The sequence below is a fragment of the Eumetopias jubatus genome, unplaced genomic scaffold (genome assembly GCF_037043125.1).
Source record: "Eumetopias jubatus isolate StellerSeaLion01/CBP00866 unplaced genomic scaffold, mEumJub1_p1.0 scaffold_12, whole genome shotgun sequence".
Classification (NCBI taxonomy): Eukaryota; Metazoa; Chordata; class Mammalia; order Carnivora; family Otariidae; genus Eumetopias; species Eumetopias jubatus.
The window spans coordinates 75,083,138-75,099,291 of NW_028274818.1; the positions used below are offsets into that span (position 1 = coordinate 75,083,138).

The 16,154-nt window shown below is 43.8% G+C and overlaps 1 protein-coding gene across 10 annotated transcripts in view; it reads left to right on the forward strand.

Moving 5' to 3' along the window:
- Positions 1-16,154, forward strand: part of RBFOX1 (RNA binding fox-1 homolog 1) — a 2,047,095-nt gene that overhangs the window by 1,711,939 nt on the left and 319,002 nt on the right. For 4 of the 10 annotated variants that reach the window (XM_088016930.1, XM_028117529.1, XM_028117530.1 and 1 more), the window contains exon 1: positions 3,217-3,303. The exons of the other annotated variants lie outside the window; for them this stretch is intronic. In XM_088016930.1, coding sequence (XP_087873056.1) covers positions 3,217-3,303 — 87 coding nt within the window. Of the gene's footprint in view, positions 1-3,216; positions 3,304-16,154 lie in introns of those variants that run through there. 10 annotated transcript variants of the gene reach the window in all.

Genomic DNA, 16,154 nt, shown 5'->3' on the forward strand with positions numbered 1-16,154 from the left:
TCTCCTGATGGAAGTCCCTAACATAGGGAAGAGTGACAGAACTAGCACCAAGGAAGTGACAGGAAAATCAAGAAGTACTTAAAGAAGCCGAGGGCAACCAAAAAGGAGGATGTATTTGCTATTGTATTAAAGTTTGACTTTCAGAGCTTTAATTAAAATACATGCTCTCAATTAGGGGTCAACAAACCATGGTTTGTGAGCCAAACCTAGCCCATTACCCATTTTTACGACCCTCAAACTTAGAATGATTTTTATACTTTTTCAAGAAGGGAAAAAAAATCAAAGGAAGATCTCATGACAGGTGAAAATTATAGGAAATTCAAATTTCAGTGTTTGTTTCTGTACTGTAACTGCTTTCATGTGTCAGTTGTGGCTTTGAGTGGCTACAGCAGAGAGCTAAGGTCCTCAACACCTGAGCTATTTATCATCTGCCCATTTATAGAATCAAGTTTGCTATCCTGTCTGGGACGACCATAGCAAATATTGGTGCATGGCCCTTCACTTGATTTCTGTGTTTCTGAGGCCTACCTGTGTCTCCTCACCACTGTTTCCTCTGTTCTCTACTTTATTCTTTTATTCTACATTTTCGAAGTTCCTGCACAAAAACCCATGAGTTTAATACCACACTCTAGACGTTGGATAGCCATCATTTATCATGAGTCGTGCGCACTATCCAATGGTGAGGAGGAATGAGCAGAAGGCAGTGTCTGCCTTTTAGCAGAGGAAGCGGATTTAAGAAGAAAGAATTATTATCTAGTAATACTAGGTGCTTCCTATTTGGAAAAACAGAACCTGTGCTTGGAACAAGAGGTTTTGTTTAATGGTTGTCATTAAATTTTATGTTTTATTATTTCATGATGTTTTTGAGGTGGGTTTGGAACAAGGATATATTCAATTTGTACAGTTCCAAAAATATAACTACTGTGGATGATACATGACAGTAATATATGATATACAATCAGAGTCAGAGACAATGTGAATAGCAGTAGTTAGGACTGGAGGTGGTGAGGACAGGGAGACAAGAACACAAATATGCAGGCAGTAGAGGCCAACACAATGGACAGAGTTGAACTTCTTATTTGGCTTTGAGCTTCCTGGCAGTCAAAATGAAAAGGGTCACAAAACACTTAGCCCTTATCTTAAGAGAAAGGAGGAAATGGATACTCATAACTCAGGATCAGCAAAAACTTCTGTAACATGGAGTTCTTTAAAGGAAAAAAGAAAATGCCCTCGGCAAAGGGTAGAGTTATGTATCTATATGCCCCGTATATTATGGGTTTCTGATTTCTCTCTGAACTCATCAGGTTCTTTAGCCAAAACAATATATATAGTAATGAATACGATGATCGTTCGTATTTATGTAACTCTGCAGTTTCCACAACACTCCCAGAATTTTGCTCTTTGGAGCAGTCTTGGTGATGAGTAAGTGGATATTGTTACCTCTGTTGTAGTTTAGGAAACTAAGCATCTCAACGTGTAAGCTCCTGGCCTTAGCGATCAGATTATTTCCTGCCTCCTCCTCCAATGGTCTTTCCATTTTATAACACTGAAGAGACATAATCCAATCTGACCCAGCCCTTACCAAAGTAATGAATAGCTCTCCCATCCCAGGAAGCTGTCTCATGGAGATGCCTCTGTCCTCCCTGGTAACTTCTCAGAAGCGCGGTGTTGAAAGTCATAGTCAAAAGCTAAAGTTAGAAACAGTATCAGGCTGTTAAGTAAGAGGGGTCAACTTGCAGCTGTTACTGGAGCTTTCTGAATTGTAACAGTGTGGCTACTTTGATACACGAGAATCAATTACAGAGAAACCTTGTCAAGATGGCCAAAATTCAGCCTTAAATAATTGAATTCTCTGCCAAACGCTGTCCACTGTCGTTATCTAGAAATGTAATTATGCAGCTAAATCAAGCAACTAAAATTAGTGTAGTGTAAAAACACCTTGGCTATCTAAAAGTGGAGGGATTGACATTTGGATTTAGAAAAAGCCAATAGTTGAATATGTTTTGTGGTGTCTGAAGCTCTCGGAGTTTCTACAAAATCTATATCCTGTGTCCTGCTTAGAGTTAGAGGTGGAATGTGGCAAGCGGATGTTCGGTTTGAAGGTGATTTCCAATGATCCCTGGACCTTCAGCATTAGCTGAGCGGACTTGCTTTGTCTGTTTTACATCCTTGCTCTCAAAATTGGGGAGCTCCTCCACCGGCCCACATGCCTTCCGGCGATGAGTGACGATTTGAATGTATCTGCACCTTTGATCTGAAGCCAGAGTTGTGTCCATACTGACTGCCAGGAAAACAGGAAACACGAGATACGAATGGCTGATGGCCTATAATATTGTACACAGGATCTGATGGCGGGGACTTTGTCACACAACCCTATGAGGTAGGGTCTGTTATTACTCAGTTTTCCAGATGAGGAAACCAAGGCTCAGAGACTCTGACTGTGAGCAAACAATTCAACCAGTGTGAGCCCCCTTTCCTGTGTGCCTTGCCTGGAACTGACAATAAGTAGTTCAGGGAGTTGTGAGAATAAATGACATGACCCATGTAAAGGACTTAGTTCACTCTCTGTGCATAGCACTCTGCAAATGTTAGCTGGCATGATTATTGTATTATTTGCACAGATTGCCCCTTTAAAATTAAAACCAGAGAGAAAGAGAGAGAGAGAGAAGCACAAACTATCACCTTAGCTTCTTTTGATCAGTACCGCAGGCTGCCCACATTAACCTACTTGAGTTTTAAGTGGCAACTGATAATCGTATCAATTTACATTCTCAGTTTTTCTTGCTAAAAATCCCATGCAGACTCTGTTCCTTGCCTTTTGCCCCAATTCATTAGGAAGAGCCCAAATCCCATAGCCTGACTACCTCTCTCTCTGTCATTTGGTCTCTCTCTCACTCTCTCTGAGAACTAAATTAATGAAGAGTATTTGGTTAGTCATGTTAGGCAAGCCGTTCCCAAAATAGCACCTTCCATTTTGGTAGCTTCAACTCTGCAGCTGCTGTGTCTCTTCGTCGTCTGGGAAGAAAACTTTCACATTAAGAGTTGCTGATGCGGATTTTCTTTCTTTCCCCTCTCCGCGTTGATGAGTGCTTGGCTCCTGACAGAAGCGATTTGGCTCTCAGCTTTGTAGTTCGGAAGAAGTTGGGTCTATAGATTTTCCCCTAACTCTCCATTGATGTGTTGAGCTTCAGAGGGAATAATACCTTCACTTAAAGCATGTTGCCTTCTCAAGGAGTCCTCCTGCATCCCTATGGCGTGCCTATGATTGTTCCAGCAGCCCCCTACTTCCCCGGACTGATCCAGGTAATTCAAGGCCACTGCCAGCAAGCAACTTAACTCCAGAGTGCTCAGAGTAATAATTGGAATTTTTATGGTTGAGAAAGCAAACACTTTTAATACAGGAAAAAGCCCTCGTGTAGTCAGTGGGAAGACAGTAGGAAATCAAAAAGATGGATCACCCTAATCTGGCTATTGACATCTCTCATGGCTGAATAAATGGTGTAGTTGAGCTATATTTGCTTGTATTGATCTGGGTGCTGTTTAACATTCATGCCTTTGCTTCAGGAGGTTGACCACGGGGCAAAGGATTTGCTCTCCTTCCCAGCTTTCTGAGGGACTCAGTCTCCCAGAGCAGATCATGAGGCAAAGTAACTTATCATGAGGTGACTCGGTTAAGAGCTTTAACCCAGAAAATAGAAGGATCATGAAATATGCATTAATTCATATGTTTGCCTTCATGTGGATTGTCTATTTTCATCGGAGGCCCCCCCGACCCCAATCTGGGTTGAGGGGTGGCATCGAGGCAAAAAGGAACACTCTGTTGATGGTTAATTTATGAAGTTCAGAGATTATTCTAGGAATCCCTTACAAGCGGTTTACACCTTAATGATGGCAAGAAAGTGGAGGATTGAAATGTGCGTTGGTCTTACTTTAAGGCTATTAATTCTGTGCAGGGAGAATCATCTACCAATACGATGCTTGGGACTTTTTTTTTTTCCCTTACCATAAGTTTGTCTTTTTAAACAAGCGTTGGCTTCTGGGTGTGTGTCTGAAGTTTGTGGAAAGCTAACACTGAGTCAGTGACAGAGCCTGAACATCATGGGAAACCCAGATGGTTAAGTGGTTGTTGTTTGTTTGTTATTTGTTTGAGAACAGCCATCCCTTTGTAATAAATCTGTTACAATCGTGTTTCTACAGGAAAGGAAAGCTAAATGTCTTTTGTGTTCACTGTGCCCTTTCACCTTTATTCTTGCCCCCCCCCCCACTATATTTTAAAATTCTGCAATACCCTAGCTTGTTAATTGAAATTTCTGGGGGAGGGTTCTGGTCAAACACATTTTTTCCCCTTTTCCACATGGTGCTTGTGAACTGTAAGAACTTTGGTGATTTGAGACATGCAGGGGCGATTCTACATACTAACAAAACATTCTGTCATCCTAGATTTATGGCCATTGCTCAGTTTGGAAACTCCTATATGGTGTGTGAGAAGTAAGTGGACCGTCTGAAGAATGGTCCTTCACAACATGGAAATTGTTCCATCTTTCCTGGCATAAGCAGGCCCATGGGGTGCGCATGGAGTCTGAAGCAGGACTCCATGGCAAACTGGAACGCCTTTTGCTTCTATTGGAAACTTGGGGTGAAGGTCGACTGTTGGAGTTTTGTCAGACCCTCTGTCGCCCTGTCCGATAAATAATTACAAGCAAATCATGCCCTTCACTCTATGCTGATTGATGCTGAAATTGCTTTTGAAAGTTCTCATAAGTTCCTGTTATAGATTAAGTGCCGGTGTAGGAAAAATAGTGGCACCCACTGAAATGGGTGAATGTAATCAGGCTTAATGGACTTGAGAGCTTGTTGGGAATTAAATAACTATCGATTTGCTGGAATGTTGCTGTCATTACGAAATGCCACTCTGGACGTATTACCCCAGTGATAGATGAGGAGACGCACAGGGCAACTGAGAAATTGGGGAGGCCCTATTTCTTCCTCCTTTGAAGAGTGTTTGAGAAACATATCCAGTTATTTTTGGAAGGAACAAGTGATTTTACTTGCAAATCTCAGCCCTATCATACTTTGTTTTCCCAAGTGACACTTCTGGTAACTGGTTACCCATAAGTCAGGAGAGTAGTGCAGCGAGGAGCCTCTAGACCAGCTGCTGTGACATATTCATCTTCTTCCTCTCCCACTGCCCTGGAACACACTGAAACGCTATGGCTAGAGAGAGACTAGCTTCATTTCTGGTTTGCTGAGAGAGCCTGTGTTATTTACCCATTGGCATCAAGAAACTCAAATCACCCCACTGCAGTAACATTTGCAAGGGGAGGAAACGCAGCTCCAAGAGAGAAAAACTGTAACACGCGCGCGCACACACACACACACACGCTCACTCACCTTCCAGCTGAGGCTTCTGACACCAGCTGTCCTGTATCCCAGCAGGTTGTATCGGCTTGCTTACCAATTCCTTGACCTTGTATTTTCTTTACCAACTCTTCAAGAGTTGCCGGAGCTTTCCTGTAGGGGTGTAAGGTGCCACCCACACCTTAATAATGTCATCAGCAAGGCATTAAAGTGATCCAAAATAGTGTGTGTACTCCATCATCGGTAGTAAGTTCCCTGTGACTGGAGATATGCAAACAGAGCTGTAGTGGCCACTTGACAGGGCTGTTGGATCAGAGTTTGAGATTCCTCCCAAGGTCTTTCCAACCTCAAGAGCCAACAATTCTGTGGCAGAAGAACTTCCGTTTCATAATTCTTTCAAGTGCCGCTTTTTTATTCATACTAGCATTGCCCTGTTTTAGTCCGCTCGGTTGAAGAAAAAATAAATAATTGACCAGGCATCATAACAGGCTTTAAGGAAGCATCATGTTGTCTGGCAAAAAAACCGAGAGTGGAGTTGTTTTCTACTAATTCCAGGGCTGTTACTCACCAGGGCCTTTTGTTTCCAGAAGTTACCACTGATCCCCACCCGCCATCCCTTAGGAAAGCCAGAATGACTACCATATTGGATCTCCTGAACCCATCATTTTATGTCTAAACTTGTTGAATATATAGCAAGGTGGATAGTTTCTCCTAGACATGTAAAGAATTCCAGAATGGCCATGCAGAATTGAGCTGAACAGTTTGGAGTTTCATGGGTAGTGAGAAACAGAAGAGAAGAAGAAAAGAGTAATATTACCAAGTGCATTATATAAACATTACTTCTTTCCCTTGGTATGGATCTCAATCTCAGACTCTTTGGATAAAAAGAAACAATGTATGTTCCTATCGAACCTCTTTATTTACTTCTAAATGTTCAACAATACCTTGAATGATCAATGAGCTGTCTGATCTGAGAACAAAGAAAGCCTGACAAGTCAATTGTCAGTCAGTCTTGAATCCAGAAGTTACCGAGATGACTAATCCAAGCCATGGACTACAGCCGCACAATACCAAGCAACATAAGAAAACACTGGCTAATCACTAAGTGATTAGTCTGTTTGTTTAGCATTTAGGTCTAATGAGCCCTTGGCTCTAGGTTGCAAGTTCAGACTTGCACCCCTTGCTGTAGGTATCTGTCCAAAATGTGTGCCCTTTGATGATACGTGGCTGGATCATTCTCCATACTGGGGCAAGTAATTCCCATCACATCTAGGTATTACAGATAATGGATCTGTAAGACTATTTTCCTAGACGGAAGATGGTGTGAACAGAGCCCCGTCCATCTCCCCATGCATTTGTTAATTTAGTTATTCATTCACTGCTAACATATTCTATATTAGACACTGCTCTGGATGCCCAGAACACAAAAGTTGTAGTTATAGCCAGTGACCTGTAGGTTCACAGCCCGTGGGAAGAGAACACTGGATCAACACAAAGCTGATACTGCAATGAAAGCATTAGAAAAGAATGACAGGGAACAGTTATTGAGTATTTGCCATGAGCCAGGTGTTGCACTAAATACATAGGCATATTTCCTCAATTTGTTCTTACAAAACCCTAACGTTGGGTACTGTTGGCGTACCATCCCTTATCTGTAATTTTAAATTCCAAAAAGCTCTGTAAATCCAGGTTTTTGGGGGGGGGGAGTTTGGCACCAAAACTCATTTGAGAAGCAGACTTGACCTGAAATGATGGGTGGCTATTTATAGACTTTCTTTATCCCACTTAGTGTGAATATTCATATATTTTGCTACAGGGATATTTATGTGTTTGATTTCAGAGTGCTGTCCCAGACCCTGCTGAGGGTGTTAAATAATCAGTGTTTCCACTGAAATACCTTTCTGAAAAAGACAATTCCCCGCCCCTCCCATAAAAATTTGAATTTCAAAATACAGATGACCCCAAAGATCTCAGATAAGGAATCACAGTCCTGCATTATGATGCCCTTTTTGCATATGAAGAAACTGAAACTGACACTGACACTCGGGGAGAAATGTAACTTGTCCAAGGTCACAGGAATGTCAGTGACAATGCTGAGATTTAGATCAGGTCTGTTGGGCCAGAGCCTTCCCTCTTCACCAATCTACTGTTGCGATGCATCCATGGCAATGCATTTGAAAATACAGGAGAGGGAGTAGGTGGATGTCTCTTAGAGTAGGGAAGTGGGTGGTTAAATGGGAAAGGTGGCATTTGAGTTGAGCTGTAGAGCACCAGCAGGCATTCATAGGGTAAGCTAAGGAGAATGCTCTTCCTAATAGAGCAGAGCACCTGGGTGAATTCATGGTGTTGGGGTGACACATCGAGATAGAGCTTCAGTATCTTCCACAACCAAATGGCACTGTGGAATTTGACATTGTTTAAACATAGGACTCAAGAGTCCAAAGACATAGGTCAAAAGGCGCTGGGAGGAATCTCAGAAATTAAATTTCCGAGTGCTCGACACAGAAATGGGCTCCGAAATACTCTTCTGTGAATCCAGCAGGTGAGTGTCCACTTTGCTGGATTTGAGTCCTGAGCACTCTTTGCCATCTTTTCTCTCTGAGACTGTAAGCTCTCTGGAGGCCGAATGTTTTCTAACTTAAAACTTCACAGAGTAGGCGGTGGCAGAGAAACGCTGATTAGTGCCTGTCTGATGGGGATAGCAATGGAATGAGCAAACCCTGTACTCTGGATTTCGAAGCAGAAATCAGCATCATTGAATTTGGCGATGCAGTTTATGACAGATCTGCATATACATTTGTAGCAATGCCAGGAATTATCAAAGCTCTGGTTTTGACAGTGGACCAAGACTAACCATCCCACAGAAAGATAGAGGAACATAGAAGGAACTTCTATGGTCATGTGGATACATTTCTGGGTGGACTTAAAAGACATAAACTTGTTTTCATCTGTGGCGAGCAGAGCCATTTTCAGATCCTCCTATTGCTGCCCTGCAATGTTATCTACATGTTTGGAGTATCTGCTGATCGGGAAAGAAATCACATATAAATGCTAGTGGTGTCATTTACTTTGGGGTCGCTCCGTCTTAGTCACTAAGTGACTTTTCTGTACTGCCAAAGAGGCCCATGTCAACAGCAGACTAAATTAAAGAGTCAGGGAGGTGGCAAGGAGAATTTGGAGTCAAACAGGTCCGGGTTGATATATTGGCTCTGGCATTTACTAAGCGTGTGGCCTTGGGCTTGTCAATTAACCTCTCCAAGGCTGTTTGCTCAGCTACAAAATGAAAGCAGGAATACCTGTCTTGCAAGGTGGTTGTGAGCTTTAAATGTGATTCATCTCCTCATTCAGCAATTATTTATTGAGCACCTACTGTATGTCAGGCTATGAAGTAGGAAAGGGTGATGAAGCAGAATAGAAAACACACAAGACCGTTTTCAACATAAAGCTTACCTCCTAATACATAGAAAAAGTATATATATATATCTTTATATATCAGGGTAGATGTTTATTCTGCGTTGTTCGAGAGAAAGAGAAAGTGAGAAAGAGAGGCATGATGAGTGTTTAGTCAGGACTCTTTTATTTGTAAGCAACAAAAATCTAATTGGAGAAAACATCTAGCTTCAGGTGCAGTTGAATTCAGAGGCTCCAACAACCCAAGTCATGTCTCTCCCCGACCCCACGGTGGTTGTCTTTTCCTGATCTTCACAAGCACACCCCATCTAAGTGGAGGCAAAAATGGTCCCCAGGCAACTCTGGACTTACATCCTAACCCAGCTTTGCAAGTCTCTTTCCCACTGTTCTTGCAAAAATTCCACAGAGCAGTCTCCTTGGCTTATCTTGTGAACCACGCCCACCCCCAAAGCAATCATCTTGACTCACCGCTCGCTTTGGAGCTGGAGGCTGTAGTCCTCCCAGACTGAGCTGTAACGGGCTGTGAATAGGGGAATAAAATGAGTCCTGTTCTCAAAATAGGGTGCTGGACAGGCAAATACCAGGTCCTCATGATCAGCAATATTAGCTGAAGCTATTACAGACATCCAGGCATGTTTTTTCTCCCCTGAACCCTGCATACACCCTCTCCAGGGAAGGAAGTATGGGATTCTGATCTTAATTACCTCTTTGCCTGATGCCAGTGATCACACTTACCAGGCACTTAACTGTCATCTAGTGCACCTTGCTTCTCCATTAATGATCTGATGGTATCAAAGTAGGGTATGGCAATTTTACTCAATGTTTTCCCACCTAAATTATTTACAGTAGTTTTCTCCCAGTACCGTATGGTATGTTTAGAGCATTCCCACTATTTTCCAGGTGAGGACACCAAGCATGATCTAGGGAAGTAAAGACAGTCTGATAAGGACATTCAGTAACACCACAACCAAAACAAGATTGGGCTTCTCATGCAACAATATCATTTCTCTTATATTAGCGATACATACATGAATAAATATATAAAGAAAGAAAAACCAAAATCTTCTAGTTAAGTTTGAAATAATGCGGACCATCCGTCATTCCAAAGCACTTCGGAGATGCTAGCGACTTGCGCCGTTCTGTTTTATAGAAATGCACTTTTTTTTTTTAAATTAAAAGATTAACGGGACACTGTCAATCTCTTCTGATTAATATCAGTCCTATAAAAAGGATGTGTTTCTGCAGCAACCATCTGTCATTTTGATCATTTTAAAGGCATGCTATATCAGCAAGTCTGCTTTTTATAAGATGTTGGCATGGGACAAGCAGAGCTGGAGAGACTTGTGGATTTCACACTCCACTTTGCTGCTTTGGTGTTCAGCAATCTGAGCCTTTGCTGGTGGAGCAGAGCCCCCTCCCTGTCTTTTAAAGGTTGTTTTGGGTAAGTGTTTTCCCCAGCTGATTTATGACAGAGATACTCACCTCTATTTATGTTTCTCTCACGTCTAAAGATAGTCCTGTCACATATGCATCCCACCAGCATGCAAGCACCCAATGCTTCCACTGGATTAACTACTGAACCTTAAGAGGTGTCCAGAAACACTGAATTCAGTACTCCACAGGTCTTTTCCTCTGGGCAACTGGGACCATTGTCTTCTGCAATGCCTAGTTCCTAGCTTGAGCTCCTTGGGTTGTAAAAGGCAGAGGCAGAGGTACTGTGACATTTATTTATTCATTATAATAATTATTTGTGGGTCGTGGGTTCCACGTTGGGTTCTCTTCTAAGCTCTGGAGACATTGAGATGACTAAGACCCAGTCTCTGTCCTCGGAGATAGCCTGCATGGCCACACCATTGGCAGGAGAGTCAGAAGCTAAACACAACTGCTTGAAAGTAGAACTCTGTAGAATCTCAGCCCCACCACCCTACCCAGTATGGGGTCCTTACCACTGCCAGTAGCTTAGGCAATCGAGATGAATTTTTCTACAGTTGCAGCAAGATGGCTCCCTATAGATAGTTTCTCCATCTTTCCCGAATGACAGTGTTTCTGGAGACAAAGTGTAGGGTTTTTTTTGTTTGCTTGTTTTGTTTTTTTTCTGAGGAAGAAGGATGACAGCAAGAACTGTGCCTCTGAAGCAGTAGCCAGTTCTGTCTTGTCCTACCTTATATCTGGCTCAGAGTAATGCAGTGAGTTCAGCATATCATGCTGGGGGAAGAGGGTGGCCTCCTCAGCTGCTGCTTTTTCTTCTGTTCTCTAACCTGCACTGGCTCTTAGAGGTGGGGAGAATTTGGAGGGGGCAGTGAGCTTGTGCTTTCCAGGGTGTTCTCACCGAGTGTTCTCTGAGGAGCTATTTCTTCTCATTTCATGAGGCAGCACAGTTAAGGAATGAGATCAGAGAGTTTAGAGTGTAGGATTTAGACCAGGGGAACCTGCATCTGGCCACAACCTTCTCCTGGTGACTTTGGGCAAGTTGCTTGACCTCTCTGAGCCTCCACTTGCTCATCTATAAAACAGTAGTGATATGCCGTACTTTCTACCTCCCAAAGTCAATGTCAGGAATAAAAGAGTGCAAAATAACCACACCCAAGGCCTTTGCAGTACAAGCACGATGCTATTCAGGCAGCGTGACATCATGCCAAGGTCTAGGCATGCCCCACTAGACCAATCTGAGTAGGCATCTTGGCCCCTGTGTGATATGGGGCTTCACCTCTCTGAGCTCCCATTGTCTCCACTTGACAGTGGGGGACGGTCTCACTCACTTCAGGTGGGAGCCCTGAAGATTTGGTGAGATGATGTTTGCCGCACATGGAGGACAGCGCCAGCTCACCATAGGCACTCTGTAACGGACGGCCAGCATTGCTGCCCCGTCGTGGTTCTTCTCACCGTTTCCTGGTTTGCTGCACATTCTTTTTCATATGAAGATGCTCTAGGTTTGGGGGTGAGTGGGCACATTTGTAGCTGTCTGTTCCCCCTCTCCGTGGAGATTCTCAGTAACCAGGGACATGCCTTTTGGTCCAGCTGGACAGAGTAGGGCGCCATTGAGGAATGCTGTGGAGGAGAGAGAAAGAGATACATTTTTCACCCTGGGATTTGACATGCGTAGCCCATGGCCTTGGGTTGTATCAGGCTCACCACCCCTTGCCGTCCCCTAAGTCAATGGACCCGGAGAGCTGGGGCTGCTGGTCACACACAAAGCAGGATGTACGGGTCTCACTCATACTGAGCCCTTGCCCAGATCTTTGCCCACTGGCTCCCATAGGACTTCTGGGGCTGAAACTGGAGTTGGCTGACAGGAGTGGACTTTGAAGGGGGGAAAGAGAGGCCCACCCCCGCCCCTACGTGTGGCCATAGCCTTCTGGGGACAAACTCTTTGGGACCACCCACACCCCTGTTCCCATGTAACTCTCAGCACACTGTGGGCGCTTAATAAATGTTAAATAATAAGAATAGCTCCCATCTGTCAGCTCCTGGTGGCAGGGAGGAGTGTGAGTGCAAGACTGCTGACTGGCACTGGGGAGCTAGTCTGTTGTGGGGAGCCTTCAGGAAAAACACAGCTCTGAGTCACATCGAGGACCTCTTCCATCTATGTGCTCTCCAGTCCCGCTGCTGATCAGAGTGCGGGCAAGTTCATCACCAATGTACTGTCTGCCCTGGACCCCAGATCACCTGCATCAGAAGGGCAGGGCCCAGGGCACCATGTGCTTTACCAGCCATCCCGGGTTTCCCATGAGCCGCTGGATTTGGGAACTGATGTTGCCCAACGGTGCAGGGGCTTTGTTGAGGTTTAAAAGGGGCGAAGGACCTGCCCTCTGAACAGACGGTGTCATAAATTCATACTTCTGTCAATTTCTTGGAAGAAAATGCCTACTGGGCTTTTCGCATTTAGTTATAATAAAAACAACAGCAGCTGCTTGTTTTCAGGCATTTACAAGGTACCAGGAGGTGTGCAAGGCACTTCACCTACGGTATCTAAGTGAAGTGTTGTATTTGGGGGGAGGAAGAAGCATGCTAACAGGATGATGTAGGGGTGTGAGCTCTGGAGTGGATACCTGGCTTGTCTCCTGCCTCCACCTCTGTGACCTTGGGCATCACTTACTACCTTTGTGACCTGGGGCACAGTTGTCCCCCTCTCTCAGCAGCATTTACTTTGTTGGGTGGTAGTTTACCAAAGCTTGTAAAGTTCACAGCACAGTGCCTGGCTTGTGGAAAGTACTCAGTAAACATATTAGCAATTTATTTCCAAGTGCAACTGCAACACTACCATAAAGAACACCAGAACTACTATATAATAGAGACAATATTGAGTGTTTGCAAATACATGTATATATTGGATATTGGCTAAGAGTGTGAGCTCTCAAGCCAGACTGCTGGGTTAGAATCTCAGCTTTGCCTTCTTAGGAAGTTCCTAAATTGCTCTTTACTGCAGAGTTCTCATCTGTAAAATGAACATATTAAAAGCACCTAAATCCGTGCTTTAGTATCCTCCTCCATTGCATGGGGACCATTACCAGGGCTGCTTTTGAGGATCACATGAGTTAATATTTGTAAGGTACTTATAATGGTACTTGGCATATAGTAAGGCTCAATAAGAATAGAAATAATAAGGGGCGCCTGGGTGACTCAGTCCGTTAAGCATCTGACTCTTGATTTTGGCTCAGGTCATGATCTCAGAGTAGTGAGATTGAATGCTGCATCTGCTCAGGATTCTCCCCCACACCCTCAAACTCACGCTCCCATGAGCGCGCACTCTCTCAAAATAGATAAATAAATAAAAGCTTTTTTGTAAAGATTTTATTTATTTATTTGAAAGAGAGAGAGCCCATGAGCAGGGGGGAGGGGCAGAGGGAGAAGCAGACTCCCGGCTGAGCAGGGAGCCCGCGCTTCGGGCTCAACCCCAGGACCCTGGGATCAGGGCCCAAGCCGAAGGCAGATGCTTAACTGACTGAGGCACCCAGGTGCCCCTAAATAAAAGCTTTAAAAAAAGAATAGAAATACTAATAAACTAAGGATTAAATAATACTACATGATATATATTATGTATATATAATAACATGTATTACATATAATAAACATATATGTGATTATCAGATATAATTACATGTTTTGTTATTATAATATACTATTATGTATAATTATATGATACATAAAATAAAACATGATAATTATATGTAATGTTATATATCATTATATAATTATGTATAACAATTATTATATTACATAATATGTAATTGCATAATATATATGATTATATACTATGTAATATAGTTGAATAGTAGTAATATTTTTATAATTACTATATTATAATTACATGCTAATAATTACATTGCTGTTATTTCTACCATCGCTACAGCTTCTGGTCACTACATCGTATTTTCCATAGGGTATTTCTACTGTTCCAGACCATCCTGGAGAGACTTATTTTCAAGGAAATCGAGGCCCAGCAGGGTAAAAATAACCTGCCCAGGCTCTCAGGGCTTGGAAATGGCAGACTGCGGGCATGCTCCCAAGGACCGTGCTGTGCTTTGGTGCCTCCGCTCATCCTCCGCAGGGGAACAGCCTTGTCTCTTCCCCGTACAACCTATTCTGAGTGGAAGGCTAACAGGGTTTTGTGCCGCTGTCATTTCTGATCAGCTTTCCTCCCTCTGTCTTGCAGCCTTCTGTCAGGAGGTCTTGTTCCCCCGTGGAAGCCCGATTCCTCCGGGAGATCAAAACGGGCGGTGGGGCGGTGACAAATGGCAAGGAGGGGACTGCTGAGACATGGTCCTTGTGGCTTTGTTTACAAGACCTTCTCTTTGGTTATCAATGTCTAAACCTCCTGGAAATGCACTTTCTGTTTTCCCTTTAAACACAAATCAAGCAACGTTACCAACACACATTCTCTGTCAAACATGTCAGTTACTCCAGGGGCCGCGGACAGCTTGCAAGCGATGTCTTCTATTGTTACTGTGGTGGTGTGTTATTTCTCCCTTCAACAGCTCTGCATTTGTTCTGCTGAGAGGTGTAAACACGGAGGTGCCTGCTATCTGGGAGGTTTTGACAGAAAATGTGAAATTGACGTGGACCGTCCAATGACCCTCTTAATAAGGCAGCTCCCGCGGCCTCATTGAGACTGGCTGTGTGGACAGCCCTGTATTTGCCTGGAGCCTTTTCCCAGAATTTGGGTGGGGGCTTAAGGACTCTAATGAGCTAGGGCTTGTTTCACACCTGGCGTTTTGGCAGGTGGTTCCCATTGTGACTTAGCTGAGGGACTTGGTGCTGCCTGCCAGAGGGCCTTAAGATTTGTGTGGAGGGCCGAGCAGATGTTGGATGCGCTCACCCATCATACAGAACGCCAGTCATCAGCCACTGACTCCTGTCCCTGGCTGCGTTGTAAGGGACCAGAGCTCCCACTTGCTGCATGGTGATGGGGTAGCCTGGGGATGGATAAAAAGCCTTCCATTGCTGAGGGTAATGCAGACCATATGGAATTCTTATCTGTTCAAACAGTTGTGGGGTTTGGATGCGCAATGCTGTCTGCATACGTATTTTCTCTAGTGTTTGGTTCTAGCTAGTCAGAGTTTCACTAAGGAACACTTTGTAGAGTTCCCTCCCGGGGATGGGCAAGGCATGTGTCTGTTGAGATCTCTGTTTCCTGGCTTTCCAGCTTTTCCTCACGTGCTAGCATTAGTTCTAAACACCCAATCACAATCAAGCCCCCTACCCTCCCTGGTGAGGGGAATGTTCCTCTGCCATCTTTCTTTACTCTGTAGGGGTCTTGTTGCTGACACATCATGGTATATTTCAGTGTCCCATGTGGCGCTTCTGCCTGTTTCATTCATGCCTTTGTGTTCAGATCTGCTCTGATACCAGAGATAAGTTAAATTAAGAACTGTTTGGCTTTCTAGGGGTTGAAAGATGACAGGTAATGGTAATTTTGAATCTCAAGAAGCCGAAGATGATTTTTGAATGTGAGTGTTTTTGTTAAGATCCCTCTGGTTGAGAAACAGAATCCAGTCCTGCCTAGTTTAGCAAAAATATGGTGGGGGAGGTGTTTGCAATTTTATGTGTTTTGAGGTGTAATGCATAAGCCATTGAATGCGCAGAAACTCTTAGATTCAAAAGAGGAAAACAAAAGAAAAACAATCCAGGGCAAGTACAGGAGGTAGGGTAGGCCTAAGGACCTCGCCAGGCAGAATTTGTGGACATTCTCTTCAGGTGAGTGGTTCTCAGCCAGGGGTGATTTTGCCCTGTAAGGATACTTTTAGTTGTCATAATCAGAGGGTGGTTGCCGTTGGCACTCTGCAATGCATAGGGCAACCAGAATTATTCAGAATTCTCCAGAATTATCTGGCTCAAAGTGTCAATCTTGCCAAGGTTCAGAAACCACAGTGACTCAGCGACAAAGA